The 25,005-nt window shown below is 45.0% G+C and overlaps 2 protein-coding genes across 4 annotated transcripts in view; both read right to left on the bottom strand.

Moving 5' to 3' along the window:
• Positions 1–7,756: 7,756 nt before the first annotated feature.
• TBR1 (T-box brain transcription factor 1) lies at positions 7,757–13,422 on the bottom strand. Of its 2 annotated transcripts, XM_048953698.1 has the most exons (7): positions 12,617–13,422; positions 12,179–12,333; positions 11,808–11,929; positions 11,434–11,592; positions 10,865–10,926; positions 9,879–9,996; positions 7,757–9,773 (listed from the first exon to the last, which is right to left on the bottom strand). In XM_048953698.1, exons 1-7 carry the CDS (start codon positions 13,306–13,308, stop codon positions 9,153–9,155), a joined length of 1,929 nt encoding a protein of 642 aa, XP_048809655.1. In that variant the 5' UTR covers positions 13,309–13,422; the 3' UTR covers positions 7,757–9,152. The 2 variants fall into 2 exon arrangements, with proteins under 2 accessions (XP_048809655.1, XP_048809654.1); XM_048953697.1 differs by having other exon boundaries at positions 7,757–9,996.
• Positions 13,423–16,826: 3,404 nt separating this feature from the next.
• PSMD14 (proteasome 26S subunit, non-ATPase 14) overlaps positions 16,827–25,005 on the bottom strand; it is a 45,396-nt gene continuing 37,217 nt past the window's right edge. For both annotated transcript variants that reach the window (XM_048952824.1, XM_048952823.1), the window contains 4 exons: positions 22,747–22,821; positions 20,522–20,647; positions 19,329–19,391; positions 16,827–17,263 (listed from right to left, as the gene is read on the bottom strand). In XM_048952824.1, the coding sequence (XP_048808781.1) occupies positions 17,165–17,263; positions 19,329–19,391; positions 20,522–20,647; positions 22,747–22,821 (363 nt within the window). In that variant the 3' untranslated portion in view covers positions 16,827–17,164. The remainder of the gene's footprint in view (positions 17,264–19,328; positions 19,392–20,521; positions 20,648–22,746; positions 22,822–25,005) is intronic.

Raw genomic sequence — 25,005 nt, 5'->3', positions numbered from 1 at the left:
CATCCTACCTTCTCAATCAGACTCTCTAACTGAGGCATTTTGCATGAAGATATAGGAATATTTTATGATATTGAAGAGATTACGATAATAAGGTTTTTACATAGGGATAACTAATAATGCAGTTTAATTAGATACCCCAATCCCCCAAATCTCACTAAAGGACTGGTTTCAAATTTATCAGGGAGAAGCACAAGTTCAAACTTAAAGAAGTAACCTAAATGGAATAACATATGCAGATGGGAGGTGCCCAATAGCACACCTGCAATTACCCACATACTTCTACACATGAATCAAAACAGATGTTGGGAATCATGAAAGTCTGACTTCCAAAAAGTATTGGCTTTGGTGTATAAACAAGTGCTACAGACAAAACACTGCACCCGAGAGGAAACTGATAAAGAAGGCACTATCTTCAGAGTCTGTGCCACGAAGCACCAACCACCTCTGCCAGCTAACTTCTAAGCAGAGCCTGAGCCAACAGTTCTATAAAGGATGGGTGAACACTGCAGCATATGTTGCTATTTACATAACTAATTGTAACATGAACAGATGAAAAGCAGCCTCTAGCTTCAGCACGTAGGTGCACAATAAGTGATTGTATTATATATCCAAAAATGGAAACTGTCAGAAGCAAAGCCTCTAGTAACTGTGGCTGGAAAAGAATCTAGAGATGCATCTCTCAGATTGCTAAGGCTATTCTTCACACAGCTGCGTGATTTACAGCTAGAATGCAAATCTAGACAGAACTCAATGAAAGCCGATACCTATGCAAGCTTTCATACATGTGCGCCCCTCAGTCCAACAGTGGAGATGCTCAAGAAAAATTTCCAGCCTCGCAGCAGCTGTGGATTGTCACTGCAAGCATTCTAATACAACACAAAACTTTGCAAAGGGCATTGTAAGTATAATAACCATGCTGATCTTTCTGTACAATGCATACTCAGCCTTAGACACACACACACACACACACACACACACACACACACAAAAAAAAAAAAAGGAAGAAAAATGTAGTGTCTTGGAGTAAAATTCCAGCTGAGTTGCTCCTAAGTAGGAGGCTACAACAATGTGGAAAAATGCAAAATATAGACTAAAGCTTCATTACACTGACTGCTTTTTAGTGAAAAACAGTAAAGAAAAAAGTAGGATAAGATGTATAAAATCCAATATTATCAGGCAAAATAGTGTGTCTATGTAACCCTAGGGAAAAGAAAAAAAAAGAAAAATGAAAAGAAAAAAAGCATATTGCTGCTACAGTATCCTCCTACGATTCAGAAGAAAAATATTGAATTACTAGAGGATGCAAAAGGTGAACATTTTATCCCATAGGTAAAATACAAACCAGGTAGATGTGATATACTTTCAGCTGCAAAATAGACTAGAATTTCTTAAAAGTTAGGTATTTTTATACGAAATAACCCAATTAAAAAGTATTATCAAGGTATCCTCTTGATGATAGTCTTTTAGAAAACAGCGTTAGAAATGCAAAGGGAATAAGTAAGCTCTAAAGAATCAAGTTCAGATCGATGGTGGCCTTATAAATTATAATGCAACCCCTGCCATATGAGGAGTTTCCTGTTACTTGCTGCCTAGCAGAAAACTAACAAAGAAAGCCTGTTAACTCAGATTAAACTCATATACAGACAAACTCATAGAAAAATATATTTTTTTAATAGGAGTGAAATACCTTACAACCACAAGGAACTTGGCAAATGTAAACAAAAGCATTGGGACACAAAAGAAAACAGCCTTCCACACATCTCTTCCTCTTCACTAATCCTGAGTAAGAAAAGGCCCTTGTTACAGCATCCCCCATAAAAGGAGAGAGCACTTGCCCACATGCTCAAGCTCTGAACAGCACCAGCCATGGAAGAAGCCATTGCCAGTGGGGACACAGGTGCAGGACAGCAAGGCAGGTGTTGGAGCTCATGGAACCTCTGGAGATCTTCCATAGAAGGAGACCTGAGGCTGCCTGGGGACTACTGGTGTATTTGCATCAGCTCAGGGACTCCTATTCATCAGCCAGGCATTCAGCAATGCACAAGCTATCCTAAACAACTCTCTGGGGAGAACTTTCCTGCTACGGGTAAACTCATCCCATGCCCACCTGCCTCTGAGTGGGACTGCCGGGTTGCTGCAGCCCTAGGATCACAGCCACCCACCGGGCTGCCTTTCCCCTGCAGCAGCACTATTCCACACAAGTGATTTCAGAACACTGAACTGACAGCAAACCCAGCCTCAAGGAAAGACTCAGTTACACAGAGTAGACTTAAACTCTCCCGCATCCTTATCCAGTGCATCTGTAGGTATCAAAATAATGTCAAAATTAAATACACTTGTACCACATAGCAGAACATGTATTTAGCACCAGCATTGCCCTTCACCAGCATTGCCCTTGACCATCTATCAATGGGAAATCTGAACATGGTGACAGAACTGCAGTTTCATTCCCAAGGGGTAAAAACATCTCAGAATCCATAACAGGCAACACTGCCAGAGCAAAACAGACATAGGTGCTCATCCTAAATACATCGGCATATGTATCTGCTGAACTTTACACTGTAACTGGACTATCATTTGGCTTATTTCTCCAGTATAATATGAAACGAGCTTGTTTTCATGCAAAAATGAGCACAGGCTGCCAATGTACCACTGTGGATTTGACCTTTTAAGCTACATCCACCTAACTGGTATGTAGTGAAATGAATTCCTGAAGCAATCTTACATCCATGTGTCATCATGGTAAGTTTTTATTTCTGCTGTTACACTTCATGTTACTTTAGTTTATGTCTCCTTATAAAAATGAATCAGATTGCAATTAAAAATTAAAACATTTCAAACAGTATCCATTGATATCGATGATCAGACAAAAATTTTAGGTGAACAATGTAAGGAAATACAATGACTGAAACACTGAAGTGCTTAAAAATACAATAGGGAATGTTAACCTCAAGGTTTTTCATCCTATTCAACACAGAAGAAAAAGAGCTACTCTAAATAAGACTTTAAAATGTGTAAAAAGAAAAATGGACATTGCAAAATTTTTGACACGTATAAGAGTGAAAATATCTGATTAATTTCTCCCATTCGACTTCTGAACATTTCTTTAATACTAAAGGAATCCAGCTGGCCTAAACACTGCCCCTAAAAGGGGGATGAATTCTTGCACAGCATACATCAGCCGGACTGGTTTTGATCTAACTATAAAGACAATTAAAGCATCAAAATCAGCTTTGACAATAAGCACAAATGAAGCTTCAATTATTCCTATAATCTAATCAGAGATAATTGTAAAAGTAATATATACAAAAAATACCAATCCTCTATTAGTGCCTGAAGTCGCTGCTCGATAATTTGTCCCAAAAAAAAGAGCTGTCAGAAGGACAAGCAGACTTCAGAAGCACTGCAAGTTTCTCGGTGAGATTTTCATAATATCTTAGCAGAGGCTACTAAACAATTCAGAGCCTTTTGAACAATGCCCATACCCCTCACACAGTGTTTTCAATGTCTTGATGCAGGATCTGTCAATAGAAAGCAAAACCTTTCACCTTTTATTCGGCACCTTGCAGCTCATCCAAGCCCAATGCTCTCTTCTGCTAACACAAGAAGCTGAGGGTGCTTTAGAAGAACAGTGATAAAGTGGTGGCAATGCAAGGAGGGGGGAAATTTTGTAAAGGTTTGATGACAGAGAGCATAGTGCAGCAAGCAGTCATTTATGTGTGGTGCTGCACCGTAAATCAAATCTAATAAAATGCAGACAATGATGCAAGAGCAACAGGCAGAAGGGCAGTGCTGCTGTGAGGCCCTGAGGTGCAGTTCCCAGCAGACGTGGCCACATGTGGGAATGAGCCCCGATTTTCCTCAGGCAGACAGCAAGCACAGCCAGCCCCATACTGTGTCAGCACCTTCAACAGGAGAGCCCCACAGATGGAGAGCCCATGGTTGAGCTGTGGTCTATCCCGGGTAGATTATATCTCCCCTTAAGTTAACGTTTCCACAAAGGTAAATAGGCTGTAGCAAGGTGCTAAGAAATCACCAAAAGCATTTCTTAATTTACATTTGTCATTTCAGTTTAATTCTTGGTGGGTGGGTGTCTCCATCTAAACTAGGACATCTTCCTGCAGCCTGAATTTTTCTCTCGGCTGCAAATATTGGTGCTGTATTCTCCCATTCAGTCCCAGACCAATGCTGTCAGCTTTTGGATAAACAGAAGTGGTCAATGTGTAACTAAATGTACAATGAGGAAAAAGCCTGCTTACAGAAATCAGTTCTGTAGCATGCCCCGTGGAAATTAAGATGTGACTTTTAAAAATAAGTTTAAATGCAGTGTCAGCGCCAGGACTAGAAAATTAAAATTTGTATACATATGTACAAGTATATATGTATATAGACCCAAATAAGCCAGAAAACGTATTACAGATGATTGAAGTGAGAGCCTGTCTGATGTGCTCAGATAACTCATCAATGCGGTGTTTCTACTATATTAAAAAAAATCAAATTATTAAGTGTATTCTAAATGAGTCAGTCACTTCAAGGTACATGAATATCACAATTATAGAAAAAGGCCTTGATCCTGAAAACATTTATGTCTGTGAATTTTTAGACAAGAGAATAGTCTTTGTAGGACTGACCTCTTACTTTACATTATTCACACATATGAACTTGCATGCACGATCAGAGACTAAGGCAGGAATACACATTTACAAGCTATCAACATTTTACCTAAAATGTCTCTTAAAACAGATTCAAAGTCATAACCAGCTGTTTCTTATTTAAAGCTTAAGAAATAAATGCTCGTTAATACGATCTAATAGTGTAGACACTTCTACACAGAAGGAATGCACCTGATGTTTTCACCCATTCCGTCTCAAATTTTGGGAAAAAAAATTAATTGATCTAAAATAAGTCATATTAAGACCATTCATACTCATATCAGCCCCTTCGTGTTAGAAACACAGCAACCCTGGGGAACTGCACTGATAGCATGAATAAAACATCACCAATTTTATTGTGTCATTTTTTTTGAACAGGCCAAAAGTTGTACCTAATCAGGAATGGCTGCGTTGGATCTTTGAGAATTAATGATTATCCTAGCTCTGTAAGAAGGAAAATATTGCCTGTGCTTCAAAACATACATGTATATATACACATTTCAAAGATGCACACATATTTCAGATGCACAAATCTGAACAAATGGAAAGCTTTTGGGTGACGCAGTGCTTTTATTTGTGCATTCCCAAATTAATATGCGTTCTGATAAATGCGCAAAATGTTATCATTGAGCTGAGTGGCTCTCTGGACTACTACAAACATATTACATCTATCTAGCTGAGAAGATGGGGCACTGAACGCAAACAGTCTGCTGCCTTCCATCTACTTATCACTCTGCTATTTCCATTTTTTTCTTTAACTTTGCCCTCCGTTCCTAGCCAGTCACACCTTCCCCACCAGAGACCACATCCATGGCAAGTTTTAATACTTAAAATGAAGACTTGGATCCATTTTGCTCAGAAACAGTACCTGGAAAGCATACTTTCACACAAAATCCTTTTTTTTCTGCTTTTCCCAGTACACAGACATTCTATTTTTGTATCTCAGTGAATTTAAAATTCTCCTATGCAATTCAAATAAGATTTCCAAAATCAGTAACCTTTCACAGGGACAAACCAGAGCATTTCCAGTTGATAAAGTAATTTGTGAGGGCCGTACAAAGCACCTGAAAGCACAGACAGCAAGGAAAGCTATCGCAACAGAACTCACTACATAACATTAAAAGGAAAATTTTGCAATTAGGATTCTTATCAGTCATATAAAAATCCAGATTTATGCCAGCTGGGGGGAAAAAAAAATCATTGTTCACCACAGCTCCCTCAAGCACTACCTAAGGGAGGGAAGTGATGACCAGACAGCGAAAATTAAGAAGAACGTGTCCCACCTTACGCCTATTCTGCCAATCTGTCGCGGTTGTTCTTCTAGCTCCATAGGTTTACATGAGGTTTTTTTTCCTTTTTTTTTTTTTTCTTTTGCTGACAAGTAATACAAGACAGATTCTTGCCTTCTTAGGATCTTGCAATCTAGTTTAGACATAGCACGTCAAGTGGTGATGAAAGAAGGTTAGGGTGGGTTTGAAAAGATGAGGATTCCAACAGTAAACGATGCAGAGACATCAGTTTAGTAATGTACACATGTTTTGCATGATTCATTGGACCAAAATGGCCAAAGGAACTTAAAAAGCTGTCAAAGGCATCTTTACCTCTGACCTACCTAGTCATCCATCTGCTTCCTCATGCTGTCAATCAAAGCCCTCCCATCCTTATCACTATTCTATTACACACATTTTCCACAACCATTTCTCCTCCAGCTCTTAAAAAATATCTTAGCAAACATTTCAATCAGTCATTAAAAACCTTGTTAAAATATGCAATGTGTCATCAAATATGCATAACGTACCCGTGCAAAATCTGCAGAGCATATATGGCTGTATTGCATTCCGTGCAGCGTTAATGTGAAGCATCGCAGAAAGTATTAGCAAAAAAACTTCGGGTTACTTTCTGAGGACCACCTTGTTTGGAGCTCGACTTCTCTTAGCTTAAAAAAGCAAAGGAGGGGCAATTGACCAGGTTATTTTCCAGAATAATTAATTTAAAAGCCGGCTCGGCGTGGACAGAATAAGATTACACTCCACATGAAACGCACGCGGTTAGCTGCCGCTCCGACAAATCAGACGCAGGGTTTGCTTCAGCCGCACGGAGCACACCGGGTCAGAGCCGCGTGCTGCGCTCGGGGGCACGCAGGCACCTTCAGGTGTCAGCAAACACGGGTGTGACAGATATGCACCCGCACGTACAGCAGTAATAATAATGTAATAATAGTGTAATAGTAGCAGGTTGACCTACCGATAGGAAATAGCCCTTCTGCAGCCTTTCTCTCTTCCAGCCTCTCGCAGGAGTAGTTACTGGTTTCTAACCTCCTGTTGGAATAGTTACGGAACACCGTTATCTCTGAGGCACGGGAGGGGATTTGGCTCAGATCTGTCGCACGTTGCGTGCCCATCCCGGACCCAACAGGCGCCGGGTCCGCTTCCCCGCAGCAACGCCCGCACTCGGCGGCCGCGGGCTCACCTCAGCGGGGCCGCGCGTGGAAGCACGGCGCGTGGCAGGGCCGGGCCTTCGCACCCCACGGGGCGGGGGACAGCGCGGGCTGCCGGCGTCGGTGTCGTTAACGTCGCACAGCCCGTCCGCGGGCCGGGGCGGACGGGGCGGCGGGCGCGGGCTGAACGCAGTTCGGCGCGGGGCCGCATCTCTCCGAGCGGTTCGGTACCGCGTCACGGCCCGGGCGCCGAGCGTCCCCGCGGGCGGTGCCCCAACGCCCCGACGGGGCACGCGCTGCCCTCGCGCGACCTCTCTCCCGCAGCGCGAGGGCGGCTCGAGCCCCGCGTGGAGTTGTGCGAGCGCGCGGCAGCGGAGGGGCAGCGCCACGAGCCTCGGAAGCGCGAGAAAAGAAAGCGCGCGCCCTCGGGCCTGCGGCCGGGTGTCAGCAGCACGCTCAGAACGACGGACGACAGGGGAGAGCCGCTGGGCGCCCGTGGCGCGCAACAAAGCGCCGTCGGGGTTTTCACGGGAGATCCCTCCGCCTCACGACCCGACGGCGCTCCTCCCGTCCGCGCGCACAGCTCTCGCTCCCGGCCCCGGGCGGCCCCGCCGGCTGCTCTCGCGGACGGCGCAGCGCTGCCTCACAGACGTGAGCGTTTTGCCAGGTTTATTTTACTTGTCATACACAGACGATACAAACGGGCAAAAACCGAAACATTTCTCAATGGAGCATGTACTGGTATAAAGTATTCAGTTCCACGGACATAACAGAACGAATATAAAAATCACAACATTCGATTTACAGAAGAGTCAAAAATATACACACGTTTATGACCCTGAATTTCTATTAGGAAACTTCCCCGCCGAGTGTAACCTAGACCGAATACTTAGCCCGATGCATATTTCGGTTTGTAATTGTTTCTCATATAAAAACGCGTTAATTTTATGGATTTGCTACTCGAAATCCGAAGTCTTTACTGTTGTGCTTCGCCGGGAGGAGCCGCGGGAGGCACCGCTCTGCCATGGCACAGCCGGGGCTGCGCGGCGGGGCGTTCGGCCCTCGCGGTGCGTCCGCAAGGCGGACAGGCAAAGCTCGGTCAGCTACTTGATGAAAAAGTCAATTTCAAAACTAAATGCAGTAAAATATACAACTCACGATTCATCTCCACTGGACTACACTATGGTTACCAACAATTCAGTCGTCTATAGCTTTTTTTTTTTTTTTTTTTTTTTGTCTTTTTTTTTTTTCCCAAGATTATTCATTACAAAGATTTACAGCGATATAAAGAAAGAGGGGAAAACTGCAAAGAAATTTGAGAAGAGTTTGTCAGCATTTTTGGCACCTGCAGGGACCGGTAATGGATTTGGCACTCGGGGGCAAGGGGAGGAGGAATATCACGAAAATAATGGTATTGCTGCTGTCGAGCTATTCCTTTTAAAGAAAGATACAGAGGCAGTTAATTTTGCTTTGGGAAGGCGTCATGCTACTTTAATCGACTTTCCTACGAGAAGTATTTCTGTTCTGCCGGAGGAAAGCTCGGTTGCGCCCCAGCCTTGGCGGCCCGGGGCAGGGCGGGGTTCGATCATGCGAGGAGCTGTGGAGAAAGGCGGACAGAACTCCGCTCGTGGTCACCTGAGGGCGGGCCGGGGAAGGGCGCGGGGGCAGAAGAGGGAGATTTAAACAGGATCTAAGTGTTACGACTTAACAGTGAAAACAAAATTAAAACCGCAACGAATAGGAAACAAAACTAAAGAAAAGTAATAAATTAAGTACTATGTACAGGCATTTCACAGGCTCTTTTTCCCCACTAGCACTATCGTCCCCCGGTATCCATCCGTGGTGAGAGGAAGGAAGCGCTGTACGGTTGGAGGCTGAGCATCCTACTGCCAGTGGGGTGCGGCGGGGCCGCCCGGGGCCTCGCGGGGGCGGGCGGGGAGGGGGGCGGCGGCGGCGGCTCTGCCTCCCTCCCTGCCGGGCCGGGGCGGATGGGGAGGGGGTCAGTGCGCTAACCGCGGAGAGGTTCTTGTGCAAAACGGCGGCGGGGCCGGGCCGGGCCGCGCCTAGCTGTGCGAATAGAAGCCGTAGTAGCCGATGTCCTTGGCGCAGGTCTTATCGCAGTCCCGCTGGGTGAGAACCTCGCTCTTGAGGGGCGAGGAGCTCTCGGACACCGGGGTGTCCGAGGGGGAGATCCGCCTCCTTTTGGCCTGCTCGTAAATCCCAGAATCGGTGGAATCGATGGACTTAATGGACGACGGAGTCTCGATCCAGCTAGAGTCGGACAAATCTTTGGGCTTGGAGTCCTCGGCGCCCGGCAGAGGGGAGCGCTCGGGAGCCAGGCTCTCCGCCTCCTCCCCCAGGTAGGGGTTGCCGGCCGCCATGCGCGCTGCCGCCGCGCTGTTGGGCCAGCAGGAGAGCACGGAGCCCGACTTGCTGCAGTACTGCGGGGGGCTGCGGGCCCCCCAGCCCGACGGGTCGGCGTAGTAGCCAAGCGGCCGCCCCGCGCAACCGGCCGCCTGCAGAGGCAGCGCCTTGACGCCGGCCGCCGCGTAGGAGAGCAGCGTGGCAGCGTTGCCGGCGAAGTCGGTGGCCGTGTCGTAGGCGGAGGCGGCGAAGTCGAGGCGGTTGTTGGCGGGGGCGACGAACCAGCGCTGCGGCGAGGGGGCCCCCGGGTCCTCGGCTTGCTGTGGGGAGAGCAGCCCGTTGGTGTGGGGCACGCTGCGGTCGGCGCCGGGTCCCGGGCCGGCTCCTGCCCCGGGGTGGAAGCGGGACTTGGCGTAGTTACTCACGAACTGGTCCTGGAGGAAGGAGCCGGCCATGGCGTAGCGGGCCCCGGGCACGATCTGCGAGCGGGGCGAGTCGTTGGGGGAAGGCGTCAGCCGGTCCATGTCGCAGCCCGTGTAGATCCTGCGGGAGCGAAGGGGACAGAGCTGGGTACCAGCCGCCACGGCCTGGGCACGGACGGCCGACTCGCGGCCCCACGCCCTCAGCCCCGCTCTGAACGGGGATCCCCGAGCGCTGGGCTCCGTCTCCGAGCCCCGAGAGCGTCTGTGCCGCACAGCCGCAACTCCCGCTACGAGCGCAACAGTCGGCCCGGTCCGGCCACTGCGGAGAGCAGTCTATGGGATTGTGGCGGCTGCTTAACACTTATTATTGAGAATCACAGACGAACCGTCAACGTTTTACAGATTTTAAATTAAGCTAATCTTTAAACACCTACTGTAGGAAAAGAGGAACCAGACGCATCCCTGCGTGGCCTATATATAATTCTCCCATGCTGGGCTGCAATTTGCGATTATAAAAACTTTAATGGATGAATAACTACTATCTGTATTTAATTCAGGCTAAAACTGTGCTTTAATTAACCCTCCACGCCTCCTGGAATTTCTTATCCAAAATAAACTTGGCCCTTAAACAAATCCAACGTGCGAGACAACATCAAGCTTCCCCCTCCCCCCGTTTCCTTCGCAGCAACTCCCCGTCAAGTTTTTCCCTCCAAAAAGGGCGAAGGCCCTCTCGGCCGAAGGCTACCGGGCCTCTCGGAAAGCCACACGCGGTGATCCCAGGGCAGCGCGGGGCGAGAGGACTCTCCCAGGGGCAGCGGAGACGGCGGAGCCCCACGAGTATCAAACCGGGCGGACGCGCCTGGCGCTCAGCTGCACGAAACGAATACGGCGGCCGCAACCGCGCCCTCCCCGCTGCGCGCACCGGGAGTCGCGGGCCGCCCCCGCCCGCTGCCCCGGAGGCCGCTCTGAGGCGCGGCGCGGCCACTTACGTGTCGTAGTTGTCCCGGAAGCCTTTGGCGAAGGGGTTGTGGTCGATTTTCAGCTGCGTGATCTGGGGAAGGGGAGCAGAGCGCGGCGTAAGAGAGGGAACGTCCACCCCGCTGCCGCCTGCGGCGTTCAGACGGGACCGAGCCGCGCTCCGGCGGCCGGATCGCCGCTAAGGCGCGGAGATAACGCGGCGGCGTGCCCACAGACATCGCAAAGGGAACGCTAAGATTTACTTTATTCTAAAAATTACGATTAATATCCCATTTAACCCCATGTTTTCAGAAATATCGTTACTCGATCTGCGTCCCGTAATACACCCAGGCGCGGGCAGAGACGCGATCTCTCGCCGCGTTGAACACACGGAGCCCGGGGCCGCGCGGTCAGGGCAGGGCGCGGCGGGCACTGAGACCGAGAACGACGCCGCGGAACGCTCAGCTCGGCCGCGCTAACGGTCCCCGCGGGGCCGCTCCGAGCGGAGCACGGGGAAACGCCGCGCTCGGCCCCGGGGGAAGGCAAAGCGGAGGGCTCAGAGCGGGGGAGAAGCGGCCGCGCCCTGCGGGGAGCGCCTTACATCGGTGTTCTGGTAGGCGGTGACCGCAATGAACTGCGTCTCGGGGAAGGTGAAGGTCTGCACCCTGCCCGGCTGGTTGGTGTCCTCCGTGCCGTCTTCGTTCACCTCCACCACGTGCAGGCGGGGCTGGTACTTGTGCAGGGACTGCAGGACCACCATCTGTCGGGCACAGGGACGGGAGCGGGGAGAAGCGGGGATCAGAGCGGGAAGGACGGGGCCGGGAAGGACCCGCCGCCGCCCTCCGGAGCGCCTCTGCCCCGGCAGCCGGCCGCGGTCACGTAAAATCATGACTAAAATACGTATATACGTCCGATCGGGCAGTGCGGGGTTCTCCCGGGGCAACAAAAATAAGCGGAGCCGTTCCCCCCACTGACCTGCCCGTTGTTGTTCGATGCTCCTTTATTGTTGGTAAGTTTGAGCTTCCCAAAGGAGATCTCCTGGCGCATCCAGTGCGCTCCCGTGTTGGGGGAGTCGGGGTGCATGTACACGCGGTTCCCTGGGCAGAACGACAGAGCAGCATCGCGGTTCGCACCGGGCCCGCAGAGCGCGGAGCCCCCGCGCAGGCAGCGCCGGTCTCCGCGGCCCCGCTCGCACCGCGCTCCCTATCGCCCTCCGCTTTCTCCTCCACCCTCTCCTTTCTCAAAGCATCGCCGGCCTTTCCTCGTACGAACCGGCTCACAAAGGCTTTAATTAATCGTTCTCACCTACATATGTGTCGAGAAAAGTGTTAATTAGAGAAACTTGCCTTGTACATTGGTGTCTGCCTTGCCGCAAGGAACCCATTTGCCTCCCTGAAACCTCCAGTGGTTAGGATCCGCCAAAATTACATCCACAAAAATATTGTAGTGAGCCGTGGGGTCGAGACCAGAAATATTAAAACTTAGGAAAGGGAACATGCGCCTATAAAAAAAAAAAAAAAAAAAGGCAAAAAAAGGAAAAAAAAAAAAAAAAAGGAAAAAGAAAGCAAGCGGCGATTCGTGCCCGCGGAGGAGCCGTCCGGCGATGCCATCCTCGCAGCTCCCGGCAGCGAGCGGGGAATAAAATCCCGGCGTGGGTCCGTGCCCGGGGCGCAGCGCTGCGCGTGGGGATGGGCGCGGGGCTGCCCGGGTCCCGGCGGCTCCCCCGGGGCGGTGGCGGCGGGCGGCTCCCGCGGCGGCTCCGCGCGGCGGCGGCGGCGGCTTACCTGCCCTGCTTGGTGATGATCATCTCCGTCTGGTGCCGGTGGAATTTCAGCCAGAGCGGCCTGTTGCACAGGTAGACCTGCGCCTTGCCCGGCACTAGCCCCGGCTGGGCGGAGGAGAACTGGTAGAACGGGGCGCCCTGGTAGGAATGGCCATACTGCTGGGGGTAGGGGTAGCCCGGCGCCGGGTAGCCCTGCGGCGAGGAGTTGGACAGGAGGCTGTTATAGGCGCCGTTGGTGATGACGGGGTGGTGAGCCATGTAGCGGCTGGGGCTGGCGATGGAGAAGGCCGGGTGAGCAGGTCCGTGCTGGCCGGGGTAGGGGAACATGGCACTGGGCGCGGAGGCAGCAGACTGGGGCTGGCTGGACTGAGAGAGCAGATAGCGATCTGCGGCAGATCCATCGAAACTGTGACGAAGCTCGGAGACCCCGTCCAAGACGGGAGAGAGTTTATTTCTCTGGACGTCCCCTGGTGTGTCCTTGGAGTCGGGAAAATTGTCTGTATCTGACTGATTCGTCATCCCCCTGGTAATTTTTTTCAAAGGTGAACTTCTCTCCAGGTTGTCAGTGGTCGAGATAATGGGATGATCATGCAAGGCAAGCTCGGATCCGCCTGCGTGTGGGTAACTGCTGCTCACATTGAGAAATTTCTTGGAGAGCATGATAGAGGGAGAAAGACAATGCTCCAGCTGCATCGCTCTGCACCGCAGCAATAACCCTTCCGTCCCTGGAGCTGAGGGCTGCTCGCTACCAGAAGCGAGACATCCTGGGACCCTCGGTAGGCAGAAAGCACTTCATCCACCAAATGCTTCCCAAACGTTTGATTTACTTTTTTTTTTTTTTTTTTTTTTTTTTTTTTTTTTTTTTTTTTTCTTCCCTGGGAGAAGAGATTGGCCAATTGACACTATGCAGCAATCAGGAAAGACTCACTTTTGATCTCGCTGCTTGTGGAGAGGATGAAACGACTCCTGCCATTGGTTAACCGCTGACAGTAATTTAATTAGATAGACATTAATTAGGATAATCACCTGGCTCCCGGTCGCGACGATCATGGCAAATTGAAGGAGATGATTTTATTGTGAGATAGAAGGAAGGCGAAGGGGGAAGGGAAGACCGTGTTTGCTGTGAGAGCTCGTTATTCTGTGACCTTTCCCGCATTTCGGTTCTTTTTCGACCGCGGCTGGAACGCGGCCCCAATGCCGCGCGCCCCCGCCCCGCCTGCGGGGACGGCCGCCGGGCCCCGGGGCTCGTCCCCGAGTTGGAGAATAGTGAGAACCGTGCAGCCCGGCTGCCCCGACGCGTCCGCCGCGCGTTCACGGGTTCCGTGGAAATAAATATCGGGGCGCCGTAATGCCGGGGATTATCAGCAAAACAACGCGGACGGCGTCCAGCCATCCGTTCTTGCTTCGGGGCTCGCGCCTCTCGCCGCCGTTTCCCCTCGGTGTGACTCAGTCCCGCACGCGGCTCTGTGAGGGGAGGGAGAGCTTCGGTAGCACGTTGCCGGCACGGCTCGGCGCCTCGCGGCAGCGCACGGCCTCCTCCCGCCGGGCCGCGGCCGCAGACCGGAGCCGCCCGAGCCCTCGGGGCGGAGAGGAGGGGGAACCCGGGGAAGGCCGCGGAGGAGCCTCTGGGGCCCCCGGTGCGCCCACTGCCCTCCCTGGGCGAACTGAAGAGCTGTTAAAAGCCCCGCTTGCGTCCGTATTATTATTATTATTGCTCCGGAGGGAAGCACACTCGGTTGATTTTTCTTGCTATTTTCCCCTTAGCGCTTTGGACCCCGGGGATGCCTCCCACCCTCTCTCTTCCCAGTTGACACCAGCTTCCAATTCTACACCCGGCTAACGCAACCGGGGCCGCCCCACCGCCAGATGCACACCGGCGGCAACTTCGCGCATTCAGCCCGGGGTGTGCCGGCAGCACCGTGACCCATCACAGGGCAGGTTCAGACTCCCACCTCTCGCAGCCATTTGGGAATCGCTCAGCAGCCCGTCCCAGCGGCTGATGTATCAGAGAAGCTATTCTGCACACTCTGCGTGGAAATTATTCGAACAAAATCATGCATGAAGCAAAAAGCAGGTGTTTGCTCACAGTCTGGTGGTATGGCACAGGCAACTTTCTGTACTGTGTCTTCCCCATTTGGTGCTTTATCCCTCTCAGCCCTAATTCTGCCCCTGACCTATCTCACCCACGTGCCTGCCTCCGCATTTCTCTGCTCAACCCCAGTGCAAAGGGAATGGGGTTGGGTACATAGGCAGAAGCTATGTTGAAACATAGCTCGACCCCACGAAATGCGGCCTTGAATTGTGTCGCTACCCCCATACATGCGCAGAGCTGCAATGAATTCAGTGGTGTACTGCCAATCACATGGAAGTGTTAATGTATGCCAAAAATCCTCAGTGCACAACTCCTAAACTGGTATAATGGGAAGAGATGCAATGGCAGGTGGTGCTCCAGAACCATCACAGACAGGAGGAGAGGTTCACTGATACAGGTGATGAGGGGTCAGGCTGCTAATGAAGGGCTGTGGCTGCAGGCTCTGAAGGCAGCTGCTCACAGACCTCTTTCCGCTGGGCTGGGTGGCTGCCTTTCAGGTTACTGCACGCACACATGCACTCTTCCAAATCCTCTGTGTAGCTCCTAAAGCACTGGACAAAAATGAGGAGAGATGCCCCCAAAAACAGCTTTTTGATTATTCATGAAACATCTCAGTAAATGGAAAATCATGCCTCTGCAAGTGAAACCGGGTACTGGATGGAAAGAGTGGCATTGCAGCATAAGCTCATGCTGCAGGGGATCTGCATCTCCAAGACTCTCTTCAGCCACCCTCTATAAAATGTACATTTGTCAAAATAAATTTAGAATGTGCACAAACTACAGGTTTAGCTGCCTACTTGCCCTGGCCTTACATGCATGTTACATGGAGCACTGCCAAGAACTCCCCCCATTCTGCAGCACTACGTTACCCCAGCCCCCAGTAGCCGTGTCCCTCCCAATGCAAGGGGGACACACGAGACAAGCGCCTGGCCCTTGTAAGCCTTCTTCAAGGGATGGCCAGAAAGCACTTCCACTGATCTTAACCGCAGGCAAACGTGGTTTGTTGTCTCCATTTTCTGCTGCCTACTGTGGGGGCAGAGGGAAGGCCATAAGGAGGGCAGCTGTAAAAATCTACATGTTTCCATCTGAAGTAAATGCATGCTAAATATACTTTGAGAGAGAGCTACTTGAAAATAGTTAGAAGCCTAAATAAGAAAACAGAAGAATGTTTGAATGATAATGAACAAATAAATAGAAAATTCCTCAGCACCATGTCGGAAATAAGACATAATTTTAGGGTCTATTCGTTTACCATGTAAATAGTCAATTTGCTTAAAATACTTCAAAACAAAACAAAAAGATGTATCTAGGAGTTTTAAAATACTCATCTGCTACAGTTTTTTAACAATTCCAGCAGTTGAAACATTATGAATGAGTGACACAGAAAGAGAACACTTCCACCAGACAAAAGGCTCAAAGCCACCTCATCACCTCCAACACCAAAAATCCAACCAAACTCCCCAGCACCTGCCCAAACCCAGAGGCACCCCCTAAAGCCCAGTACTTTGCTTTGTCTGCCTTAAACTACACAGCCAAACGCACTCGCCCTGTGGGAAGCATTTTCCTCTCCAGTCTGTGGAAAGGGTTTCAAATGTCACATTCCAGCTGGGACTCTTTCCTTATATTTATACATACGGGCACCTCATGTACCTCCTCTTTCACAGGAGGAAAGGTTCCTATAACCTTAGAGCAGCCTCTGCCACTTCAGTGTTTATTCTCAGAATACTGCTATTTATGACACCGCTGGTGAGCGTTGTGTGAATCAGTTATCAGCATAACTGAATGCATTTTCTTAAGGTTAGTTGTCTTCTGTGGATATTACAGTTTAAATACTATTGAAAGAGAGCTGTTAGCATAACTTTAAGCATTTTGGTTTTTCTATAGCCTTGGAATTCAGTGCTAGTACCTTTTTTTTTTTTTTTAAATCTGAAAAAGAATATTTGACAATCAATGGGAGCCAAGTTTCATTAGAAAATTTTTTTTGCTGTCCTAGCAACTACTATCTCAGTAGTGCGACAGTGGGTAGAAATGTGTTTCACCAGCACTTCTTCTACATCATTAATTCCCCCCACAAAGAAGGGGGGAATTTCTTTCTTTCACAAAGAAGATCTTCCAGAACTTAAGACAGGCTTGTAAATGTATTTTTATTATGTTGCAACAATCAAAATATATATGTACTACTGATTTTTTTTCCCCCAAATATCAAATGAAAATTTAATACACTTTTGCCCACATTGTGTTCTTAAATTGCTTTGGAATCTGTAAAGACCCTGATGTAAGGAAACTGAAGCAACTGCACAGTTAGAGACTGGAGGGTGTTAGAGAGCTGCTTAGACTTAGACTGCAAATGAAGTCAGATGTCGCTGTTTAACCAAATATTGCCTCAACAGTCTCTGTTTGTGAGTATTAGAAACAATAAACAAATATACACAGAAAGCATCACAAACAGGAAATGGGTTATTTAAATACAACTGTATCCAACATAGCAGCTAAACACTGGACAATGTTTGAAGTCATCAGCACATCCACATGCTCTTCTAAATGACGTTTGGGGTCCTGAAACACAAAAGATGCCATAAGAGAAATGAGTAAAATGTCTCCATGAATACTTGTAATTACATCATTTCTATGCAAAACCACTGCAAGTTTAAGAGGCTGGTGATGCTCCAGAATATTGTTTTCTAATTAGACTTATCATATAGAAATTCAGAAATTGCTTAGTCCATACCATCACTCAGAGAAATTGAGAATCAGTTTAGGGACTGCATTTCTATACAGCCTCTGAAGAGTACCACAACAGCTGTGAGTTTTAAAAACAAAATACTACATGAGGAATTCACCTCAGTTTCAATTTGTTTTCAGATATTTGTGCAAAAGTGCAACCTAGTCCTGTAAAATCTTTGAGTAGTTGTAGGACCATGAGAAAATCAGCTCACAAATGCCCACAAAAAATAAACACAAGTGCACAACGAGGTGTTCAAAGTTCTGAAAAATGCAACGTTAAACCTGAGTAGCATTCTCAAAATACCCATCCCTCCAGGCTATTGCTCAAAGGAGTGGGCACTTCTGGGCATTCACATAGAATATTTTGATTATTTGGGGGTTCAACATTTGACCACATTCATAAACTTTTTCAGAAATGAAATTAATTAATATGAAAGTGCCACAACATTATCTGGCACATTTTAAAAACTTTATTTTTAGTATTTTATTTACATTGCAGCATTGTCACCTTCTTGTGCATAAAGAAAATATGGAAGGCAATCACATGTTGGAATTTGAACTTGTACTTAAAAAGAATTTTTGTCAAAATCTAATGAACCAATTCAACTTACATAAGTATGAACTAGAAAATCAGTGTAAAGAATGCCATAAAACATATGGTATCTTTCTTTAAACAATTCAAAGATCATGTAGTTCTCCAATATTCTCTGTTCCAAGTAACCTGACAAACCTATTGTGAGCAGCTGTCTGTTTACAAAATTTTCTATATAAGTTGCAGAGAAATAAAAACAGGTGAAAATTACTTAGTAATTTTATCAGGAAAAATGGCTTTTCTTTAGAAAGAACTTAATCAAAACATATTTTTTCCCCCTCATAATGATTTAAAAGATGAGTGAAGCCCAAATCATGTTTAAGATGACATCAAAGCTCTTAAAATACAAACCTTGTTACATGTTTTATTATATATATTTATGTTTGTGTAGATGAGCATACACTCCATTGTTCTGACTGCTACAGAAATACATGTGTGACCGAACAATAGTGTAGATGTGCTATGACACAGTTGCTAGAAGCTGACACGTAAGAGCTATCCAGAATCCTTCAAATTCTTCTGTTATTAGCAATACAATAAATACTGGTTCTTCAAGGATTTACTCTTCACTTATAAAGTTATTTCTTGTTTCCACTGCCTTTCTTGAATTATGAACACAATCTCTTACCAACTTGTTTTGCTTGTTTATCCTTTTTTTTTTTCCAGAGCACATTTCCTCAGCTTGTAGGTCAAAGTCATACATGTAAGTATTTTTCTGTGAAGTCCTCTGCATCCGGACATTGCAAAGGGATGGAATGATTTGAATAGAGGTTTTCAGTTTCAGTTACGGTTCTCAAGTGTTTCACTCCAATAGTGATAGGAAGCAATGCAGCTTACTTGCACTCACACATACTGGAGCTCAGCACTGACAGTGTGCTTATGAAGGAGGATGGGGTGAGCTGGCTCTTTAGCCACAATAAGGTACAAAGTATGCTCTCATCTTTTCAATATTGCTGGTCTTTAAAAGCCTTCCTGGTTTTGACCTCCCTGACAGTACAACAGATTAGGATATCTTCGTGTACCTCCTTGGAAAGGAGAATAAAAAGGAAAAGCTACCAAATCTCAACAGTGCTCCTCAGCATCTAATACAAATGCATACAGAGTGCAACTTGCTGATATTCTAAAGATTACCTAAGGCCAAAAGCCTTGTGCCCTACACAACACTCTTCAGCAAAAATAAATTCATTATTTGGAGCATTGAGAATATCTTGCATGTAGAAATAAAATCACCTATGCACATGTAAGGAAATTAATATTTAGAATGAAGGAAGCGTATCATTCCACCTCTAATTCATCACACCTCACCTGCTTGCCAACATTTTTTATTGCCAGCTGTTCAGGTGTCATCTTATCTTCTTCTTCAACAGCCTGTGAACGAAACACAGAAAAGGTCAATGTTTCAGATTTCATTTACTTTTTCCCCAAGCCATGAGATTCTCAAGTATATTTCAATTTCACAAAAAAAAAAAAAAAAAAAAATCAAACAGCGACACTTTTAGAAAGTCAAAAAGAAAGGGACTTCAGCTTTTCAGCAGACATAGGTTTAATTACCAAGTGCCAGCGCAAAAGATCAAGGCAAATACTCATGAATAGTTTCATTGTCAGATAAGCAAAATGGATTCACAAATCTCTTTTAAGCAAAAATGCTGAAAGATTAAGGTTGAACTGGTACAACAAAAAGCAAAAAGAAAGTTGTCTACATTGTTTCAATATATATTAGAGGTTTGATCACAAGTACATTTTATAGTGCTTACAGTCACCAATACATTTTTATCATATTCTGTTGTCTTCAGATACAGTATCTGTACTATGCAAATCCACTAACTCACCTAGTGAATGAAATTCTGAATTTTACTTTTAAGGGCTTCTTAGAAGATTTAAGAAAAAAACAGCCCTCATCAATAATGACTGACAAGCTTACTACTTCTGGAATGGTTGTTGAGATCTAATATTTCAAAAAATGGCCAGTATTAAAACAGTACAGATAACTGATTCTTCTTTCAGCCCCAATAACAATTTCTTTCTCTAAAAAGAGCATGCAATCAGGCTTTAGAATGAGTTCTAAATATTTACTACCTGCCTATCTACTGTAATGATACCAATAAACAACCTTTCTTCTGCTATTCTGAAGTCTGGCCAAGTAGACCTTAGCTGAAGGAATGAAGAGCACAATTTCATTTTGAACTGAGAGAGAGAATCTGAGATTCTCTTCACCAAGTACAAAATTAATTTAATTACTCACATTTCAAAGGGAAACACGTAATTAAACATTTTGCTTATCTGGGGCAAAAACTTTGTGACAAAGCCTGAAAAAGTATCACAGCGCTTTAATAATTACCAAGGTCCAAAGAGTTCCTGCAACAATTTCTTCATTCTTACAGCCAAATCTTTTACAATTCATTTTGAATAGGGCTTAAGACAAACACCTCCTTACTTCTGAAATCAAGGATTAATTTCTTCATAAACATTGCAATTACATCATTATGGGATATGAATACCTTGTTATAATTCTTAGCTAATTCTAACATCTCCTTCACTACAGTTTCATTGAGTTTGCAGTGTTCACTGTAGTCCTGAAGTGTCAAACCTTCCATCCAACTCTTCTTATGCAAATTTAGCAACATCTGCAAAATAAAACCTGTTTAGAGCATGCATCATAAACTACATTCAAATACCATGGCAATGTCTGATTTACAGTACTAAGACTGTAATAAAAATTATTGATCTTGCAGTATCTAAGGAAATACAATTATCAAGTATTCCATTAAAGCAGACAATAGATTTCCCCTAAGTTTTTAAGGATCAAAAATTTTGGAAGCCTAAATTCAAAAACGAAGTGCAGAAACCAGGGTCACATCTACAGCTACACAAACTCTTTTCTTTGGTAATTTAGTGGTTTTGCTGGAGGCTGAGTATGCACAAGTGTATTGCTAAAGAAGTAGCACGTAGGTGAACATTTTAGCAGCCACATGAAGAAGAGTTGAAGCTTTTGGCCTGCGTTAAATGTGAAAAAATATTTTAATGCTTTGATTAAATGTATTTGGGCTTAACTTATCCTAAACTGTACAAAGCAGCTGCTGCAGTTGTGAAGAAATGAACATCAAGGCAACCAAAATATGACTTTTGTTGGTCCTCCTAAAAAGTGCCTTAAAAACACGACAAAATGAAGCACATTTTTGATGGCAATAAAAGCATGGGCTATTAGAAATATCTGAAACGTGCCTGGCTCTCTGATAACATTCTGACATTTGTGAAAAAAAAGAAATAGTTGCAAACAGTTTCAGCTTGCCTTTAATTTGCAAGCATTTATTACAGAGGTTTTTAAGAATCCATAAACCCTGCAGTTCCCATTACCTGAATGAAATAAAGAAGCTATTTCATCCAATGTACTGCTTCCAAAGAATCCTGGCTTTTGAACATATGAACCAAACTGAAAGTGTCATAATTCTTATTAGCAAGATTTTAGTTACTGACAGAAGGAGTTGTGGGCAAACTGCATATGGACAGTTTAGCTAGGCTATCTGGATTTTAAAGCATGGTTTTGTGCAATGGGCTCCTCCTTTAATAGATGAAGCATGTACTTTTCTTTCTACAGATGGAAGTAACAGATCACCACCAGCACCATGAGGGTGTTCTGTCATCTAAACCTGCCTTAGGAGAGCGAGGTAGAAATAACTCTGCATCACAGACTGAAGCTTCCTTAACTCGGTCACGATTGTTCTCCTACTTGCAAAATCCATTTACATATGTAGACCCTTAAACCAAATTCAGACTAAGAACTTCAGATAAGAAGTCGTACTTTAATAGAAATAGTAGCCTCTGGATGCTGTATAGGCATTTCCCAAGACATCCAGTTCTTCTGAATCAGTAACTCTCCTACATAATAGCACAGTCTTGCAAGCATATTCCTCCATTATTCAAAATTGTTTCTCTTTTTATTACTTCTAGCTCTCTAAAAGTAGAAAATAAGAAAACTATTCTGACTTCTGCATTACAAAATCCAACTATTCATGGCAACACAGCCACGAACATGCAGTCGTAACTGAGCCTTAGAACCTGGGTTTTCAAGAATTAACTTTTGTAGTTGATAAATAAGATTCCTTCCCTGTTTGTTCTCCTGGCTGAGACTGTCAAGCTAGAGAATTTTACTTGCGATTGAGGAATTTTGATACAAAAGACATTTTTTCTCAGTTACTGAATACTTTTTACTTTCTGTAAACATGTGAAAGTAAGAAGGACATCACTACCTTCCTGATACTCAGTGGTGTCTTCAAGAGCTCTATTCATGCCAACTGGATGCATCTTCTGTTGAAGTGATTACAGCCAATAAAAACCTAAGACTCCTTGGTCATACAATTTATTTTAGAAAATATAGCCATCCAGCATCTGTAATTCCTGCCAAAAAATCCTAAAGCAGCTAGTATGTCTTTGAGCCTACATCATTGATAACTCAACTTTGCACAAACCCATTAAGCGTGGAGAACAGCACAAGGACTTTCTGTGAAACATGGACACAAATGTTACAAAAATCCTTACATGAACGTTAGAATGAATTTTCAGAAGGTTTCATCAACAGTACTACATATTTAAGTGCTTTCTAGAAGATAAGCCAGGAACTGTTAAAACAACTCCTGAAAGAATCAGCAATTAAAATCAGAGTTCACAAATCCCATGTAATTTGTGCAGTGTTCTTTGTTCTCTGAATAAAAGCAAAAATAATTACCTTCTGTTCTAGTTCATTCTTCCTGTAGTTGATAGTGATGGAATAGTAATGTCTGTTCAGTCCATGAATTAGTGCCTGTAAAGTTCAGGGTAAAGTTAGCATAAAAATTATCCGCCATTGAAATGAAGAGATATTAGAAGAGTTCATTAAGACACAGCCATCTTCAGACATCACTTCAAGTAAATGCACCTTTTCTTACTCGTCTCTTTCAAAGTTAACTGACAGTTATACTTTCTCTTTCTGAAACTGGACTTATTCCATGCAGTAACACCCATCCATTGTAAGAAAAAGCAGTAGCTGCCTGCAAATGCTGAGCAATACATATGCACAGATATTTCCTCCAGATCTTACCTCACTCAATAAATTTGGGTATCATTTCTACTAAAACTCACCTCTTTCTGTTAGAAACAGAAGAATGCTGACTATGCGCATCACATTCACCCTACATACCAAAGCTCATTTTAAAATTTTTAATACAAAAATATCCTCTGACAATTGCACCTTTGCCAAATCTGTCTTTAAACTTCATAATCTGAGTGACCGAGATGAGGTGATACGCCATCTTTAAGCACTGATTTTCTATTTTATTCATGTGGATTACTTTTTTTTTTGTGAGTAAAGAGTGATTTGGATTAGGATTTGGTGCAGCGGAGTTTAAAAAAATTATGTGATAAATCTACAGCAAAACTATAATTTGCTATTTTCAATTAAAACTTTACATACAAAGCACATATTTAGAAAACAGATAAACCATACTTAAGCCACAGTCACAAATGTTTCTTATGTTTCAATTGTTCCACCTGTCTATGTTTAAATATATTCTTTAGAGCAATCCAGAATGCATGTGCATTTGCATCTTACGCAACTTAATATTTCAGCATTCCAAAATTATCTGGATGAAAGCTGGAAATGTTCTCAGACATGCATTTTTTAACACATTTCTTTTCAAAGATACACAGACTTGAAAAAAACCAACTGATTACTTTTACAAGAATTAATAGTTCAGGATAAGCACTACTCATTTTACTGATTATAATTAGAATTATCAAATACAGATTTTATCATGAATAAAGAACTTTATGGCAGAAGCTATTAGCAATAAGAAGTTTCCACTGTAATTTCCTTAACACCAATTGCTGCATAAGTATTTGCTTTGTTTTAAAAACAGTTGTAGATACTGTGGGAGTGTTGCAAATCTCCTATAATACATAGGATTTGACAGGTGCCTTACTTTCTCCAACTTTCCTTCCATACACCCAAACCATTCCTTTATAGTATGGACAAACACAAAAGGTAAACAACCACTCTACTTTAACACTGAGAGGAGTTGTGATTTGGCAAATGCAACAGCATAAACTGAAGCCCATAAAATAAACACTTGCTTTACATTCTAAAGCAAACCCTACTCTTAGCACACCATTTCAATGGGAACTGCCATTCCTACATGCCTTACAAACTGGATGCACAGACAGAGAACAAATAAAAAAGCTTCTCATAAAAGAAAAAAAAGAAATAGAGAAAAAACAACAACAACAAAGGATGAAGCGAAGTAATTCAGTGTTCTTATTATAAAAGCAAGACCAAACTGAGTCCTTGCAGGAAAAAAGCAGCTGTGTATTAAGACCAAGCCATGGCTTTTAGCTTAGTGGTGACACTGCAACAGTTCACTGCCAATTTGCAAAAAAATTACGCAAATAACTCTCTAACAACAGAAACCCAGAACTCCCATGGCTAAAATTTGCCACAGTGTAGTGACAGTGATCTTAAAATAATGAAACTTAACAATACTTCAGGGGCTTACAAGGGAGGTCATTACACACGATCCAGAGAAGCTCAGTTAGGATATTAACCTGAAAGATGCAAGCATGGGCTTGCCTATACCCAGTCAAGACAGCAGCTGTTTCAAACTTATTCATGTTCATGATTTTTGCCAATTCAAAAATCAAAAGTAAAATACAACAATCTTGTTTAATAAGCTGGTTTTAATAATTTATTTTAATAAGAAAGGGTTTCAATACATAAGTAATAAAAATGAATAGATCTTTTGAAAGCTAAGAGTATGGTGATCTAGTCTCTCAAAGGTCATTTCTCCCCTCCATGAGTTCTATCATGACTAGCATACTGTCATTTTTCTAGCATGCTTATCTAGCAGGTATTATTTTTATTAAGTAAAGGATCAAAAGAAAAGGAATTTAGAAACATGGATGCAAGTACACATGCCTGTTAGAATGCACAGTAAAGGGAAAAAGTTTTCTGAAG

Source organism: Lagopus muta, chromosome 8, assembly GCF_023343835.1.
Source record: "Lagopus muta isolate bLagMut1 chromosome 8, bLagMut1 primary, whole genome shotgun sequence".
NCBI lineage: Eukaryota > Metazoa > Chordata > Aves > Galliformes > Phasianidae > Lagopus > Lagopus muta.
This window is presented reverse-complemented; position numbering and strand designations above follow the sequence as displayed.

What these genes read in the sequence shown, in the direction of transcription:
- TBR1 (XM_048953697.1), bottom strand. Translation starts at nt 13,308, where the DNA reads ATGCAGCTGGAGCATTGTCTTTCTCCCTCTATCATGCTCTCCAAGAAA. An exon ending in CATCGAACAACAACGGGCAG is followed by an intron (nt 11,593 to 11,807) that starts GTCAGTGGGGGG and finishes TGTGCCCGACAG; the next exon opens with ATGGTGGTCCTGCAGTCCCT. An exon ending in TTCCGGGACAACTACGACAC is followed by an intron (nt 9,997 to 10,864) that starts GTAAGTGGCCGC and finishes TCGCTCCCGCAG; the next exon opens with GATCTACACGGGCTGCGACA.